The sequence below is a fragment of the Dunckerocampus dactyliophorus genome, chromosome 7, assembly GCF_027744805.1.
Source record: "Dunckerocampus dactyliophorus isolate RoL2022-P2 chromosome 7, RoL_Ddac_1.1, whole genome shotgun sequence".
Lineage (NCBI taxonomy): Eukaryota > Metazoa > Chordata > Actinopteri > Syngnathiformes > Syngnathidae > Dunckerocampus > Dunckerocampus dactyliophorus.
In genome coordinates, this window is record NC_072825.1 from 23,156,087 (window position 1) to 23,174,540 (window position 18,454).

The window sequence follows — 18,454 nt, forward strand, 5'->3', positions numbered from 1 at the left end:
TTGTTTTGTCTTGACAGACTTACCTGAGAACAGCCAGGAGCATTGCAAATGAACGGCCTTTCCTGGTCTGAGTTCATCACAACTTGTCATAAAACTGGAAAAAGGACAAAAGAAGAAAATAAACAGAGGAAGTGAGTGGCGCAGGTTTCCTCACCAGCATCCTTGAGGGATAAAATACACTCATTGTGTGACATGTGACATAAAATTATATTGCACAGCTGCAAGGTAATTTCAGTAATAAATGTTGTCTACTCACATTTCACTCTAAATTATATTAATGCAATTGGTTGGAGTTTTCAAGGACTGAAAATTATGGCTTCAGTAAAGTTTCCTTGTGGGACACCTGACCGGTTAATGTGGAAACAAAGCTTATACCAAATCTGGGAGCGGGCCACATCTGCTAGCTGCGAAAATTGTTTTTCCTCTCAATTGTTTCTATAATTTGCCAGTTCGAGTGGAGAAGCGGGCAAATTGGTAAAGACAGATAAATGTTACACTTAATGACTTATGACTTCAAGTTTCATCCACAAAGCAGTCATTTCACTGTCAAATTCACTTAGTCACTTCTAATGACAGCAGAAACATGAATGGCAAGTGACATCACAACACAGCACGCTAAAGCATAAGGTGCACTTTTGTTTTTGGCAAAACAATGAACAAGAAAAAAGAATGCAAATTACACATCTCATAGTATAATATAACAATGTTCTAAATTAATATTTGTCCCTTGAGAGTTTATGAGCACCAAACATCTATGATCTCCTTCACTTGTTTGCTCCACTTTTGAGAAGAGTCGCTCAAATGGTCGCTTTCATGACTTCATGAAGGAAAACCCTCCCTCCTTTGGACATGTTACCACCTCTTACCCGCCCCTAGCTAGATGAGACTGCCATGTGTATACACCCACCCCTTCAGGGAGGACAACTTTGTGAAAAAAAATAAGGCTTCGCTCCACATCTGAAAACAAAGGCAGGCGCCAAATATACATCAGTCAGCTACAGACGTGGAAGCGGTAAGTTGTATCACTTTTCTTCAGCAAACAGTCTAACCTCACATGATATTGCTGTTAAAATTTGACTTAAATAGCTCACATAGCTACAGTGCCCCCCAGAAATATTGGAAAAGTGAGGCCAAGTCCTTCATTTTTGATGAATATGAGACCGGAGAGCAGCATTTCAGCTTTTATTTCCAGGTATTTACATTTGGGTTGGACGCACAACTTAGAAGATAGCACCTTTGAACCACCCCATTTTTCATGTGAGCAAAAGTATTGGAACATGTGACTGACAGGTGTGTTTTGTTGCCCAGGTGTGTCCTATTACATTGCTTAATCAATCAATTAATAGCACCGTATGTCTATGCTTAGTTTCAGATCGGGTAGGATAGGTTTCACCTGTGTAGACTGCATTTCGAGGTGAAAACAACAGGAAAACCAGAGAGCTGAAAAACAAGCACTTGTAAATCTGAAAATCAATCATTACGTTTTCACCAACATTGGTCATAGTCACCACAACCATTTGGAATGTCCTGAAGAAGAAAGAAACCACTAGTGGACTAAGTAACATACGCCAAACACAGGTTAGACCAGGAACAAAACATCAGCAGTTCATGACAGAAGCATTGTTAGTGATCTTCTGTTCATAGAATAGTGGTTCTCAACCGGTTTGGCTGCGGGACCCGCCATCGCCCTTCAATGACAAGCAGCAAACCATTTTTGCAACCAACCAATATTTCAACTAAAACTTCTTAAAGGGCCTGTTTGCAACAAGTTTGCAGAGGGCGATTACGTTCAATCATGTTACAAGCATTATATCCCACCCTCCTGCGGCTCAGGTACAATACATTTTTATCCACAAATTTAAAAATAATTTAATCAAAAAGTGTGTGTAAAGGTTTTATGTACTTGTTGTATTGGAGGAGTTGAATGACAGCATCTGGATCTGGACTTGGACCTGGATGAGAGGTCAAGCATCTTTACGAAAATCAAGGTAGTCCAGTTGAACTGATTCAACTCCTCAAAAGGCTCTGAAAAAGCACAATTCCAAATATACAAATGTAACTTTTTTCTGATTATCTTAGCAGGTAAGTTTAATAATAATTGGGGGTCAGTTTGTTCTGTGGACCACCCCTCTGCCTGGGTCAATAGATCAAACTGGGCATGACACGTCATAACATGAGCTGGAGCGGTGAGACGCTGGTCTCTTTATAGTGCACTCTTCTCCAGCAGATATAAAGGCGATCTAGCTGTATGTCGAACTGACGGCACGTTAAGTTCCCACTCGATGTCCTTCTCCTCCTGCTTAAGCTTGGCCAAGTCAAATAGCACAAACGCGAGGTGCATTCAGGGACATTGAGTCAATACACAGTTCTTTTTTGGCAAGACCGGGGACCCACTGAAAACGGCGCCGCAACCTATTTTTGGGTCGTGACCCACCAGTTGAGAATCACTGTCATAGAAGACCTCATGAACAAAAGTACAATGTCTACACCAGAAGATGCAAATGACTGATTGGCAAGAAGTATAAAGCAGTGTTTACACGCACACACATTTTGCCTATGCATTGTCCTGCAATTTGGAAATGTGTGTCATTTATTTATTTATGGCATGCCTGAAAAGCATGAAGACTATTTTGTGCACTATTTGCATTCTGTTTACGCATAAATTATGCATTTGGCACACAATTCGTGACCAAAAATGGCACGCATTGGCACGAAATGTGTCCTGCGATTGGCTGGCGACCAGTCCAGGGTGTACCCCGCCTCTCGCCCAAAGTCAGCTGAGATAGGCTCCAGCATACCCCCGCAACCCTAATGAGGAGAAGCGGCATAGAAAATGGATGGATGGATGGATGGCACGAAATGACCACGCTCCCGCACGACTTATTTACACCTTGTCAAGTACTGTTTACGTCTAGTAAATAGTACATGCAACATGCATTGTTCCTGCACCACCACCACTTCCTGCATCAGCGAAGCAGTCATGGCATTATTTCTTCCCGCTGTGTCCTATGTGACACCACGCAAGAGCAGGCATCACCCTAGCTTCATTTAAATTCCTCTATTTGCAAGGGACCTACAAGATGTTGAACTCCAGAGATGAAGCTCATTCAGAACAGAAAGGTAAGTCTGTATTATCTCACAGCTGCAGAAAGAGCAGGAAGGAGGCATAAACTAGAAAAAAGGAGGCATGGACAGTGTGGGAGAGGGGATTGCTGACTAGAAGACATCCCTTTGGGCATTATGAGCTCTCATTAAAAGAAAACTGCACTTTTTCGGGAATTTTGCCCATCGTCCACAATCCTTATGTGAGACATGAACAAACGTCTGTCTCTTTTCTGTGCGTTGTAAAGATATAAAAACAGATAAAAAGAGACAGCTCATTACTGCACGTAATGGGACACACCTATGCCAACTATTCTTCAGCAGATATAAAGGCGATCTAGCTGTATGTCGGACTGACGGCACGTTTGGTTTGGTTTGGTTTGGTTTGGTTTAATTTTATTTGAACATGAAGGTTACAATGGAATACATCTCGTGAATCATTTTTTGACAGTTCCACATGTCCAAAAGGAGTAGGAAGAAGCAAAGCTTATTTAATCCTACCCCCCTTCCATTCTACATCTAGTACAGTACATGTAGTTCACTTCCTGGATTCCATGTCATGTTTTCAGTGATAGTCAGGATAACACATAATAGATAACGGTGAGATAACCCTCCCCCCAAAAAAAGAGAGAACATTCATAATAATGATAATAATGATGACAATACTAAATAAATAAATAAATAAATAAGAACAAAGCTTTTTTTTTTTTTTTTTTCCCTTTCCTTTTTTTTTTTTTTTTTTAAAACACAACAAAGAAAATTATAAAAAATAAATAAATAAATAAATAAATAGAAATAAATAAATAAAAAATAAAATTTAATTAAATAAATAAAAAATAAAATAAAAAATAAAATAAAATAAAATAAAATAAAATAGAAAATAAAAAAATAAATAAAATAAAATAACAAACCTGACAGAACAATCAGGACTCTTCTGCCTTGTATTTAGCAAACATCAACTGCTTGTATTGTTTTTTGAATTTGCTCATCTCTGTACATTGTTTGAGTTCTTTACTCAATCCGTTCCATAATTTAATTCCACACACGGAAATGCTGTGGGTTTTCAGCGTTGTTCTCGCATATAAATGTTTTAGGTTTAATTTTCCTCTAAGATCATATTTCTCCTCTCTGATTGAGAAATACTTGATTAGATTTTTGGGTAACGAGTTATTATTAACTTTATACATTATTCTAGCGGTTTGAAAGTGTACTAAATCTGCGAATTTTAATATCTGTGATTTTAAAAATAAAGGGTTTGTATGTTCTCTATACTTGGCATTATGAATTATCCTCACAGATCTTTTTTGCAGTACAGTGAGTGAGTGAAGATTGCTTTTGTAATTATTTCCCCATATCTCCACACAATACGTTAGATATGGTAATACTAAGGAACAGTACAGAGTGTGGAGTGATTTTTGATCAAGAAGATATTTTGCTTTATTCAATATAGAGATATTTCTCGCCACCTTTTGTTGTATATATTTAATATGAGATTTCCAACTCATTTTTTCATCTATTATAACCCCAAGGAATTTATATTCTTCCACTTTTTCAATATCCGTTCCATTAATTTGTATTTGGTCGTACATGTCCTTTCTACTATTACCAAATAACATTATTTTAGTTTTACTTAAATTCAGAGATAATCTATTCTTGTCAAACCATGACTTTAATATGACCATTTCATCCTTGACCTTTTTAATGAGTTCTTGTGTGCTTTCACCAGAACAGAAAGCAGTGGTATCATCGGCGAATAAGACCAATTTTAAGTTGTTAGTTACTTTGCAAATGTCGTTAAGTTCCCACTCGATGTCCTTCTCCTCCTGCTTAAGCTTGGCCAATTTCAACTCTTTCTGGCCTGTGAAAAGTTACCAAAAAGGGGTTTTTGACCGCTATTACAACACATCCAAAAACCTCCAACAAGTTTTTATGGTTTTAACCATGTAGTAACAGTTACATTCATGATAACATGTTATAGTTACAGTATTTTGATGTATTTTGGTCCTTAAGCATAACCAGAACTTCCTTCCTGGGCATATTGATTTCACATAGCAACATAGAAACAAACGCCTACACCTAGCATTAACTTTTCCAAACTCAAACACAAAAACAGCCGGCTAGTAGCTAGCCAGTGTGGTGTGGCCAGGTGTCAATACGCCAGTAACGTAGTTCAATTGATGTAACAATGTTAATAATAACAATAACAATGTTGCTGTAACTTGGTTAATATGCATATCACATTATATCGAAATGGAGCGTGCATTTAGATCTACAATTCTATCTGCCTAAAAGGCTGGACAGGACAGGGGGAACAAAAAAAAAGAAAAAAAAAGAAATGGAGCGTTGTTGGCGCTTTTTTTTCAGAAGGCTTTAAAGGCAGAATAAGTGTTTCCCATTACATGCATTCTTAGCTGCTGTTTTTACATCTTTAGAACGCACAGAAAGAAGAAAGACACATGTGTTCAAGTCTGGATGATGGGCAAAATTCCAAAAAAAAGTGCAGTTTTCCTTTAACAGAAATTCACAAGGAAGATCCAAGAGGCTAGAGAAATTACTTGAGAATTTCCCTCAACTTGCTCCGAGGTGGTGGAAAAGTTAACCATTTTATGTGAATGAGACACACTTTGATATGTACGTTCGATATGTTTGCGGTGCGTTCTCGTTGCGTTCATGACTAGTTCATGGAAATTATGCGTGCCACAAATTTTGAACATTTCAAAATTTTCTTTGCATGCTGGCACGCATGCTTAACTCATACGTCACACCTGTTGACGAGCAATTTACTCATTGACACGCAAAATTACGTACCAAAGCAATTACGTACCACAGAGGTAAGCCTAAAAAATTCTGGGATTTATGGACTCTTTAATTTTTTGTGTCCTCCTGTGCCACTCCTTAATGTTACGTTGTTGTACGTGCTATATGGCATCTATTACATTTGACAAAAAAAACAAAACAATAAATTATAGGTCTACAAATTCAGTGAATCTCTCATCCCTCTGTTCACTTACTGTAATTGAAATGTACACATGACCATCAGCACAAGAATACATTCCGCATTCAGCTAAAAATACATTTATGGCAGAGCATCAGAGAAAAAAAACACATGAAAACATTTTAACTGCTTCTCAAGATCAATCCAAGGCCGACAATGTGGCGTTTTTAAAGGCTCAGAGGCCCTGGCTGCGTTTAGGAAAAAACAACCTTGACTCAATGCTGCAAATGTGAAACAGCAAAACAGCAAACATGGACTGACTTCTTGTCTCTTTTTTTCAAAGTCCAAAACTCAGGAAAGCCTGGATAGCTCAGTTGGTTTAATCTGAGGGTTAAGGGTTCAAGTCCCTGTGCAGGTGGTGTGTTTTAGGGTCAAAAGTGACTCTATCTAAGAAAGAATATAAGGTAATCTAATGTTACTTTCAATCAAAAATGAGGAAATGCTGCAAAAAAAACAAGTCAACTTTCTCCCTTGAGCAAGACACTCAAATCCCTCAAACTTCATGGGTAAAAGAGATTGACCTGCCCACCTTGTAAACACATTACAAAAAATATTTATGAAGGAAAATTTAAAGTACTGTACAAAACCTTCTTTCTTCATAGACACATTTGTAATTTCAACTCTTTCTGGCCTGTGAAAAGTTACCAAAAAGGGGTTTTTGACAAGTACATTTTGCATGTGTTCTTCTATAATCTTGTGACTATCGTTAAATCAGACTACCTGAGGCATCACTGGCCTTCAATCATGGAGTCAGTCAATAGAACCACACTCTCATACAGTATGTACTGTGTAAAATATGAGTGCATGCGCGTTAAATTAATTTTTAATCTCTAACTTTGCTGTTTCTGTATGGACGAAAAGTCACACCCTGAAGTGGACTTTGATTGGCTGTCATTGCATTTGGGCTAGTTTAGCATCAGCAGTTGTGACAGCTGTCGGTCCAATGAATGGGAAATTTAAATTTCAAAACCTCCCCAACGGCACCATTGATTACTTTATAATCGCACCTTTTTGTTATATGCCAATCTTTGGATCTGCCAAATCAATGTAATTAATTTAAATAAAATACCTCAAGGTGAGGGCTTTTCTGACAAATTTTAGGTGAAATTTAAAAAGAGATTAATTATATCAATTATTTCCAGATCATAATTAATTAATCTCTGATCTCATTATGCCGGCCTAGGGTGCGAGTTCCCTCTCCTCTCGCTCTGGTTTAAGGTCACACTGAGGATTTATGATTGTACTTGGTTGTGCTATCACTTCAAAATGTAAATTTCTGTTCTAGGATGCTTGTATAGAGCCTGGCTAGCTCAGTCTTTTAATCTGAGGGTCCAGGGTTCAAGTCCCTGTTCAGGTGATGTGCCTTTTAAGGCAGTAGAAACCTCCTACAACCTGAACTGTGTAATTTAAGGATGTACTCACGCGTAACAATGAAGTCAACCATGTTTGTCAGGTGTTATTGCACTGATCTGTTGTTAATTTTTTTTTACCTTTTCCTTTGGCACAATTGGAGAAGGAGGCCAAGACAGGGCACAATGAGTCATGCACGCCCAACACAGACGAGTCATAGAATGACTACTTACGATCATGCATTTGATCCTTGCAAGGTAATGGGATATAATGACAAAAAAAATAAAAAGACTGAAAAACTCATGGCACGTTCCCGCAAAGTACAATGACAGCCGCCACCTTGTGCAATAGAAATAATCAGAACAACCCAAAACAATACTAGAAATAATCCACAGTCAGGAAAATTGCAGTAATATAGCTGTGTGCAATTGAGGCGCTGGAAGACTTCAGACGAGGTGCAGCGGTTTAAGAAATCTAAAGAAAAAGATCGATTTCAAACCCGTTAAGCTAACTTCAGGTATGACAAAGGCAAAATGAATTGACTTAGATTCTAAAGTGAGCAAGTTAAAAGAGTCCAAATACGCTCCAGAAAATCCATTTTCAGGGAGTTGGGAAAGCCCCAATTATATTCTCTGTGCCGTACTTTTAAAACCTTGAGAGTCGTTTGGGTCTCCGGTGGACCCCCAGGGGTCCGAGAGCTATAAGTTGGGGTGTGCAGAATGTTTTTTGCAATAGATTAATTAGGTTATGGCATATTGTCTAAAGGTGCATAACTATGAATAGGAACCACTGGGTCCGGCCCTCTAAGGAGCTGCTTGGGAACAGGACAATCTAAAGTCATACTCACACTAGGCCAACCTAAAGTCTGGCATGTTTGTCTAGTGTGTGAATTTGGGTTCTGATCATAAATTTGGGAAAGTAGTACAACACAGGAATTGCATGTTATTATTATTGTTGGTGCACTGAGTCAGATCTTTCAGAATATAAATACAAAAACAGCAACTATTTTAAAAAGTGTCAACACATATGCTATATTATACAACACTGATAAATATGTTTTATACAGCCAACATTTAGTCCACGCAACACATTTATGATTATTTCACCTTCCAGCATAATTGCACCAACACCAGATGTCACGTGTACACTACTTAGTAAATACGTCTTTTTTTAATGGCTACAGACTATTTCCTCAAGCACAGTCAAAACACTCAAATATTGTGTTATGCTAAGCAGCGCTGTTTTCCCAACAAGCTGTGCTTCATGACCAAGCCAGCAGAACAGGGTCTGGACAGGGTCTCTCTGTCAGGGCACCAACGAGCCCCTGGTCTCTCTTTCTGTCACCAGGTCGCTGTGGGCCCCCTGAAAACTCAGCTGGTCCGCTTTGACACAACAAACAAACTGAGCTAAAGATGACAAGTTTCATGCTCCTTTCCATTCTGACCTGTTTCTGGTTTTTGTAAACGTCTTGAACATGTTATAATTTATCATAGTAGAACTAAAAAAAGGGGGTATCTTGACTATAATGATTCAGGGATGAAACATTTGTCTTTCTGTATTTCAAATAGTCCCTTTGCACATTTGTCAGGAAATTCAAACCATATGAGGCTTAAAATGTGTAATCATTAATTCTGTAAATTACCCAGTGGCTTTCACACCACACATAATCAGCGCTAAACATCCTTTGCTCAGAAAGGGCACTTGGCTCTAACTTGATGTACATGTTTGAATTTAGCAAAGGAAATTTGGTTACACTTTGCATTAACTATAACCTGATGTCTGCACAGGGGAAGGATTAAGGGTCCCGAGTTCAATTTCAAGAAGAAGTAAAGGAATGAATTCTCCAGGTTGAGCGCATATTTGAATTTCAACAGCACATCAAGGGAATGAGTGGCTGGGGTGCAAAAGGCGTACGGGGTTAAAGCAAGCGAAAACATGCACAGCAATTCAAACCCCCAGTTCCCCACAGCTCGGGCCTTTGACAGCACAGGTTCAAGGTAGGATCACAGAAATCCCTGAGGCAGGAAACGTGGTCCTCTCAGAACCTCAGCTCTCGGACTGAGACAAAGACATTGACTAAGTCTACACCTCAATAGATGGCTTTTGAGTTATGACGCCGTCTTCCACTACATGTAAACTCATACCACCTCCAACTAAATGGGCAAAACTGTTGACTCAACCATGGGCTGATGACATTTGACCTCGCCCTACATTTAGGCCATAATTAGAAGAGGATGGTTTTACATTAGACATATGTAACAACCATCACAAAATTAGGCGACGGACTCAAGGTCACATTTCACATGCAGCTAGACAATCATCAAGTTGATTACTTGACGTGAGAAGTATGCCAACAATTAGTTCTGCGTTAAAGTGATCAGTGTTGTTATGTATGTAACTATATATGTATATATATAGCATGTATATATGTATATATGTAACTTTATATTTTATATACAGTATAGTATAGTATACAGTATATATATAGTTGTATATATATATATATATATGTAATAACTTTATATATAACCTATATATGTACTATATATACTATGTATGTAACTTTACAAACAGTAGGTTGAATTTTTGGCATTTTAAATATGGACAAAATTGAAATATTATTATTATAAATATCATATTGAAATAAGATACTTAATTAATACAAGGATACAGGGAAAAAAAGTGAGACAAATACGTGGTCTTATACTCTAGAGATTTATGCATGCAAACCAGTGGGTAGCTCCAATGCAATTTCTCCCCAAGGCAGTCTGAGGTTTTTTCCTGTCACTCACACACGGCAGTGACTTGAAGCCATGAAACACAGACCCCGAAAGCGGGGGGGAAGCTGAATGTCTCAAAGGTTGTTAGCAAGCTAGCAGGAGTGAGTATGATGCAAATTTTATGAAAATGTTAATCAACAAAGAGGGAAACATGATGTCCTTTTTGTATTGTTCCCAAAAGAGTAAACGGAGTCTGGAGTGAGCAGAAAACTCAGAAGATGCTTCAGAAAATGAGTTGTCACGGTGTAGGGAAGGGAGGCTCACTGCGCCATACTTTGAAAACCTTCAGCGCGGGTTGGCTTCTGGGAACAAGACCCACAATATTAGACTTAGAAAACCCTTGCTAGTGAGCCTGGATAGCTCAGTCGGCAGAGCATCAGACATCTGAGGGTCCAGGGTTCAAGTCCCTATTCAGGCGGTGTGCTTTTAGTGCAGCAGTGGCTCGGTCCTCGAAGGACCTGCTTGGGAACAGGGTAAGTGTTGGTGTCGTACTCACACGTGGCTAGGGGTGTCCTGATACAACTTTCTCATTTCCGATCCGAGCCTTGAACATCAGCCAATAGCAATGTTAGCGCAAATCATACCTACATACAGTATATGACTTGTTTTGTAGTGTGGAATGCTAGAAAAGGCTTGATCAAGTGACATTACTCAAACTGAGAACAATAATCCACAACAGTAGGTATGAGAAAAACTGACCCATTTACTTCTTAAGCTTGTGGGGTATAGTGTTATCCACAATATAGTGGCGGCTAGGCATAATATCGCGAGTTTTGAGGTGCTCAATTAAGCATTTCAGCCTGACTTTACTCACCACTAACAGGGGCTGTCATCTTTTCTGTTCTACCTAATGACTTCTTGTCGCCCCGTGAGAGTTTCCCGTGTAACACTTCTTCACATGTGAGATAAGTTTGGTCGTATTAAACTTCTCCCGTGCTGTGCCACCACAGGAAACTTGACAAGCCTTGCACTCAGCTGCAAACACCTTTTTCGGACTTTAACGAAAAATACACATGGCCAACATCGGTCCTACTTCATGCTTAACACGATAGCACACACTGCTGTTGTGATCATGTGGGCCGGCCCTATCTGGGTGCTGCTGGATAGATGTACTGGAGTGGAGCCGGGAATTGACTACACTAGGTCCCCAACTTACGAACACTCAAGGATATGAACACAAGCCAACTGGTCTATATTTTATTTTATTTTGCCTTGTAGTCAGTTGCTCAATCAGTATTTATCCTGCTACTGTACCTGCTTGACCAGTAGAGGGCACTGTGACACTGCTAATGGGACCAACAGAGGAAGAGTTAGACGCTGGGGAGATACAGTGTAAAGCTAAATGGAAAGCTAAATTGTACAACCCGAACAGAGCGTGTGATTAAAGTTTATGAAGAGTTAATAGGCCTGTTTGATTCTACACCACCCACAGAACACTACCTCTTTTAGAAGAGTCTAACGACGACGACGATTTGTCTTTTTTTTCAATATCTCCTCCTCCAACTCCACCACAACGACGTATGCTCGGCCACTCCTCTTCAAAGGTAAATAACATTTATCATTACGTATTATTATATCACTTTTATTATTGTTTTTAATTAATTATCCTCGTTTAATATTACTACTACATCCAAACACATATTTACATACATACACATATACTGTATATGTATACACGTACATGTAGTACCTATATCATTGGTAATATTACCTTTTCCCCTACTTAAGAACGATTCGACATAAAAACGGTCGTCTGGAACCAATTGTGTTTGTTAGTTGGGGACTTAGTGTAATTGTGCCGGAGTGCCAATATCGGAGATTTTAAATGCAAGCCGATATAATCCGATACTTGTTTTTTGGGGGGTTTTTCTTTGCTGATATATCGGATCAGGACACCGCTACATGTGGCTAACCTAAAGTCTGACACATTTGGCAAGTGCAAAAGGTATTATATTCAGGTCATCTTACATTTGGGTCAATTTTTTTTACAGGCGAATGCTAAATAGAAATAATACATATTTGTTCATCCATCCATCCATCCATGTAAGTAGGCTGTGGCTATGCATACCGGGAGGACTGAACGTGACATGTTTTATGAGCTTCTTATTGCTTTAATTTCAGTCTTTCGAAATAATATAAAAATCGTTAATGGACAAAAGCTCAAAGTAGAGCAGGCATATCGGCATATTTTCTAATATTTTGTTTTAGCATTGCTGCCTTGTCAAAGGCCATCAATGTATTAAAAATACCAGTAAATATTATATAGTGGACCCCTGCTTTTTGCGGAGGTTACCTTCCGGGACCACCATAATCCACGAGTAATTGAGACATCCACAAAAATTTCTATTTTTGACAGAATGCCCTCAAAAAACCTCTCCAAACACTGATGCTAGCTTGATTCTCCTCTGTCTACAGATCAGCATTTGCAATAAAAGTGACTTTGTAATTTTCAAGTTTACATTCAGCGCCAGAACCCTCCCCTTCTCTCCTTAATATGCCTCACACTCTTAAAAAACGCATTTTAAATTCTAAACTATAGGTACTTACTACTAATGAATGACAATATAAGATGGCCCACAAACAGATGGAATAGGGGTCACGGTGTAGAAGTTATATATAAGTTTTACTTTTACGTACTAACAGCAAGAAGGGTACGTTCAAGAACCGCCAAACAAAGAGTGCAATCTCAACGCTTGACTAAAAAAAAATACTATCAGTGGAGCATAAATACATAAATATGTAAAAATTGTGGTCTTTTTTTAACAGTGGTACATATATGCTGTACATTTTAACTGTATTATCACTTATTTATAAATTATTACTGACAAAAAAAGCCTATTTTTGGAGAAAAAAAAACATTTTTTGGACCAAAAATCTGCAAATATGCAGGGTTGTGAATGCTGAATCGTGAATGTGCGGGGGTCCACTGTACTTCAGGATGCCAGCTCATGCTTCTGCGATTGTTTTGATGAAAGTAACTCAAAGGTAATGCAAAAGTACTGATTTAGACACAGTAATATTGTAATATTAAAACAATACTTCTAAATGACAGTGTATGCTGTACATTTTGGAAATACAGTAACACCACAACACTGGCGCTTGAGAAATAATAGCACCAAAATTGCGGCTCTTGGAATGACACTGTCCACTGCCTGTCTGGGGATGAGACCAAAGGGACATGCAGGTCATGCGTGCAATGGGTAAATATAACAATAAATGGAAAAGCATGTTATGTCCTATAATAAATAACAATTAAATAAATGATTCAGCAGCGTTTTTCTCTTAAACTGTAACTCTAATAAATGTGATTTTTCTATGAGTATGCATCCCAGATCATCTTGAAGCAATGTCATCCATACACTGTTCCCTCAAATGTAAGAAGTCTACTAAGTGCTGAATAAATAATGGTGTCATCAAGCTTAAAGCTTTTATATGAGGCGTTTGATTACTATAAATAATTAAAAGGGGACACACATATCCATCTACACACAATCATTTATTACAGCGGCATGCACTGGACACAAGTGCTTATTGATAGCGTGTCACATAAACATAATGACAATGGGGAGTAATCAAATGATTGGAGCGTTGATGTGTGTTTTATTTTCCAAAAACCTCGTCAGCACATCCTCGCTCAAAGTAACCACCAACAACCTCAAATATCGACCAAGCTGCAGAATGACGTAATGATGTTCACAATGCTAATAAAAAGATCAAGAGGGTATGTATTTATTGCAAAAACAAGCATCACCTTCTTTCAAATGCTGTGAGTAATTTAGTAGCGGATAGGAGGTACAGGCTCTCAAGCGCAGAGTCCGGTGGACCCACACCGGCTCTGCCTATCCCGAAATGGGACGGGCATGACAACGGCAACCACGGCGTGAATAGCAAACTATCCGAACAAATATCACCGATGTATCCGATACAATAAACATACTGTGCAATTATCTTTGTTCAGGCATTCATTCGAGCGTGTGATAAATTCCTGCACACTTAGCAAACTTAACAGTTAACAGACTGGACACCGAAGTGAGACGTTCCTGCAGCAAGTGACATTTAAATCATAAGTAACGTGCATCAGTGAGAATAAGGAAACACAAGAAAACAAGCTGTTGCATTAAAAAGTAGCAAGGATGGCGTCCAGCTGCACAGCTGCATGCACTCTCCCCCTGCGAGGCTTTTCAACTCACCAAACAAGTGTAGAAAATGTGAAGCAGTCTCTCAGAAGAAACCACGTTGGACTGAGGAAAGATTACAATACGTTCTATTTAGAGAAGCATCACGTCACCCCCGGGTGACGTCACGTGGGATTCCTGAAGTTCTAAATCATTGCGGTCCGCTAGGAGGCGGTCAGACGGGCGGGGCTTGCAAAGTGCACACACCCAGAGAGGACGGCCTTGGGACAGGAGTGGGTGTGGTCCAAAACTAGAGCTCCTGTACCAGCCAATTATGCATGATGCAAAGAGTGGCACTGGAATTGGACTACATTCACACTGAATTGTCTACAACAGTGGTTCCCAAACTTTTTACATTCACGTACCCCTTCAGACATTTGACCTGAAGCCATGTACCCCCTACTCCTGCACACTTAAAAAACATTCCATTTTAAACAAATCTTTATTAACTACAATTATTTAACATAATTAATTGGTTAATTAATTGTATGGTAATTCCGGGTCCAAAATGTGTATTTAGCCGATCACATTTTGATAAAGTTTCACATGAGCACTGATAAATAGATAAGTAATCATCCTACATATCTTTTATTCCAGTCTGATGTGTGTTTTGCTTTTTCTTTGCTTTTCTGTGGCTTTTTTTGGCAGCATATTCACTCTGGCAGAAAATCAGTTGTAAGTGTATCAAAGTGGCTCCTGCCCACCCTTCAATTTTTCTGTATGAGGGCTATATAGAGTCAGGCTTGTAGAACTACAGTCACGGCCAAAAGTATTGGCATGCTGAAGATGCCAGTGTTTTTGGCCATGTCTGTGTATCTGTGACTGTCCGGTCAGGTTTTGGAACCCAACACAGGCACCAGAGTACAAGTATGTACAATTATGACAATATTTTAAAAATGCTGGAAACAAAATGCAAACAAAGCGACAGGCAGAGCTACATTCAATCTAGAAACTAAGAATGAACAATAAACTGAAGAGTGTCCAAAAGAGAAGATACAATGGCTTAAGGCTGGGAAAACAACACTTACTAGAAACGGAGCAACAGCGCAGTCCAGGACGATGCCAGAGAAACAAGATTTTAGTATCTTTAATGTACAAAATACATCAAAGTGATCCACGCATCCTTTAATTTTTCTGTATGCGGGCCTTGCTGGAAAACTTTTGGGCACCCCTGGTCGACGGCTATCTAGAGTCAGCCTTGTAGCACTATACTGTATCTGTGTAATGCAATGTTTATGTCAAGATATATACAACTACATATATATATGACAATTTTAAAAAATGCCCCTAACAAAGTGCAAACACAGCGATAGGAAAAATCTATCATGATAAATAACTCAAGAGTGTATTGGCTGGCTGGTGACCAGTCCGGGCTATACCCCACCTCTCACCCGTAGTCAGCTAGGATAGGCTCCAGCATACCCCCACGACCCTAGTGAGGACAAGCGGCATAGAAAATGGATGGATGGAAGGAACTCAAGAGTGTACAGATACTATGGTTTAAAACAACACTTACTAGGGAAGGAGCATCAAGGTAGTCTAGGAAAACACCAGAGAAACACGGTTTTAGCATCTTTAATGTACAAAATATATCAAAGTGGTCCCCCGTATCCTTCAATTTTTCTAAAAGTGGCCCTCGGTGGAAAAAATTTGGACACCCCTGCTTTAAGAGTACAATTGCTTGACATTGGTATGGAACCCTAAAAATGTACTGCTTTTGCTTTTGTACCCTTGAGATAACTTTGACATATTGCCCGAGGTAGTCAGAGTAACCTTGGGAGTTCAAGAATTAGCCCTGTTGGGTACATTAGTTTTAGCAACATTCGACTGTACCTTAAGCCACTTAAATGGACTCACGCTACAGACCAAAATATGGAAGTCAGTATGGCTGCTGGAGAGATGGCAATCCACTTGACTGGGTTAAGGCACCAAACCTCCAGATGCACATCCTTAAGGTCATATAATTACACTACCCTTATGTTATGCAGTTATATTACATATCTATTTGAATAAATAAATTAAAACCAACTGCAGTTGCTCCACACTGTTTTAATGTGTGCCTTATATAGCACATAAGAAGAGATTTAAAGGGCTACTGAGTACCAGACATTTATTGTGTCCCTCTGTTTGACCTGCTGGTGCCAACTGACTGTGATTTCTGGGCACCACAGACACTGCTAGTGAAGCCACAGCCCGGTTCCTGGGATTAATGACTCTTCACGCACATTGAGAGATGTTTACCACTTGCCTGCGACCACTCCACTAAGAGCACTGTCACTGAAACAATAACGCAGTCTGAAAAGCCTTCATAACTCAAGAGCTCCTCCGCCTGTGTCTTTTAACCAGAGCTTTAATCAACGTTTATGACATCCTTTTGTCTCTTTATTGCCAATATATTACCCAACCAGTCCAAACATTATGTTCTTAGAGAAGCAGACTATTAAGGCTGGAAAGCGCCGATGCAGTTTGGGTCAGTGACCCACACTAAAGCCGATTTGATCTATATTATACTAAACCTTTTATTATTATGCCTTTGTGCAACACTTACGAGCACGTTCACCTTGGAAGGCATTGAAAGTGTTGCAGGAAGTGCAAAAGGTGCAGGGATCTATAAAGGCATTAAACATGAAAAGATGATGATGATTCGATATTTGTGCTAGCCCTTGAGCAGTGCAGGTTTTGTCTGCAGGGATGGAAAGTGTTGGACACATCATTGAACACGTCATTCCTCAGTATCACGCCTCAGGAAGACATAATGTACACAACACATATGAATACATTCCCTCTCACTTATTCTTCATTCATTTTTCATAAAAATCCAGCATGTTCCGTAATGCAGTGTAATGGTTTTTTGTGTCAGCTTTGCATCTCCAGACAAAAGCCTCCACGCAGACTAACAGTTGAGACTACATAAGCATGACTGCTAGGCTAATTCAACAAAATGTATGCGCTGGGAGGCCCCCAGTAGATGACCCCAGTGACATTCCTGTTCTCAAACACTCACACCTGTAACGTTTACAGTAGGTGGCTGTTGGATGGGGCTGCCTGTCTGATGGTTCTGTGGATTTATTAACAATGGAGGATGATGTTCAGTGTGCTTACCACAGAGCCATGCCTCTGTTGACATCTGAACCAGAGTGCTGATCGTGATCTGGACCAGTAACAGGGCTACAGTGAAATGAAAGGAACAGTGAAATGTCAAGAATAAATAAGACGACTCAAACAAATATTAATCAGGTGATGTCTTCAGTTTAAACTCTTCTGGTTGACGATGGAACAAAGTTAACAAATACTTTAGTCCGCATAGTTCTTTCTCTGGAACAAACATTTTTACATTCATATTAAATGTTTCATCTATCTTCTATGCCGCTATCCTCACTAGGGTCACGGGTATGCTGGAGCCTATTCCAGCTGGCGGGGTACACCCTGGACAATTGCAGGGCACAGGACAATTGCAGGACAAACAATCATTCACACACACATTCATACCTTTGGACAATTTAGAGTCGCCAATTAACCTAACATGCATGTTTCTGGAATGTGGAGGAAACCGGAGCAACATGCAAACTCAACATGCAAAAAGATTCGAACCCAGGTCTTCCCAATCTCCTGACTGTGTGATCAACATGCTAACCACTAGGCCACCGTGCAGCCCCTGACACAACATTAACTATTTCATTGTTTGCCAAACTTATACAGCCAAACATTGTGGCAATTGCTCATTGACTACAAGGAAAGCTGGAAATAATTGGTAAAATTTGCATTGTTAAACTTAAAATGTGTAGACTTAAAACTGCATTACTTTTATGAGTGTGTTGAGCATTAATCTACACTTGAGTGAGTTTGCATCTCTTCCCTCGGCAATAGCACGGCCACTATGATAAATCTTCTTTGAAGCTCCAGCCTCAGTACATGGAAGCTCACAAAGAGAAAGTAAGACCCTGATTGGATAAACCGGCAAAACACATCACCTCCAGGGAAGCTGAGCTTCACAGACTCCCAGGGAAGCTGAGTTTCCCTGGGAGTCTGTCCTTGATTTTGATTGACAGCAG

At 39.4% G+C, this 18,454-nt stretch overlaps 1 protein-coding gene across 1 annotated transcript in view; it reads right to left on the reverse strand.

Moving 5' to 3' along the window:
* creb5b (cAMP responsive element binding protein 5b) overlaps nucleotides 1-14,557 on the reverse strand; it is a 70,473-nt gene extending 55,916 nt beyond the window's left edge. The window contains exons 1-2 of the mRNA XM_054782453.1: nucleotides 14,418-14,557; nucleotides 24-94 (exon numbers count right to left, since the gene is read on the reverse strand). Coding sequence (XP_054638428.1) covers nucleotides 24-77 — 54 coding nt within the window. The 5' untranslated portion in view covers nucleotides 78-94; nucleotides 14,418-14,557. The remainder of the gene's footprint in view (nucleotides 1-23; nucleotides 95-14,417) is intronic.
* Nucleotides 14,558-18,454: the final 3,897 nt, after the last annotated feature.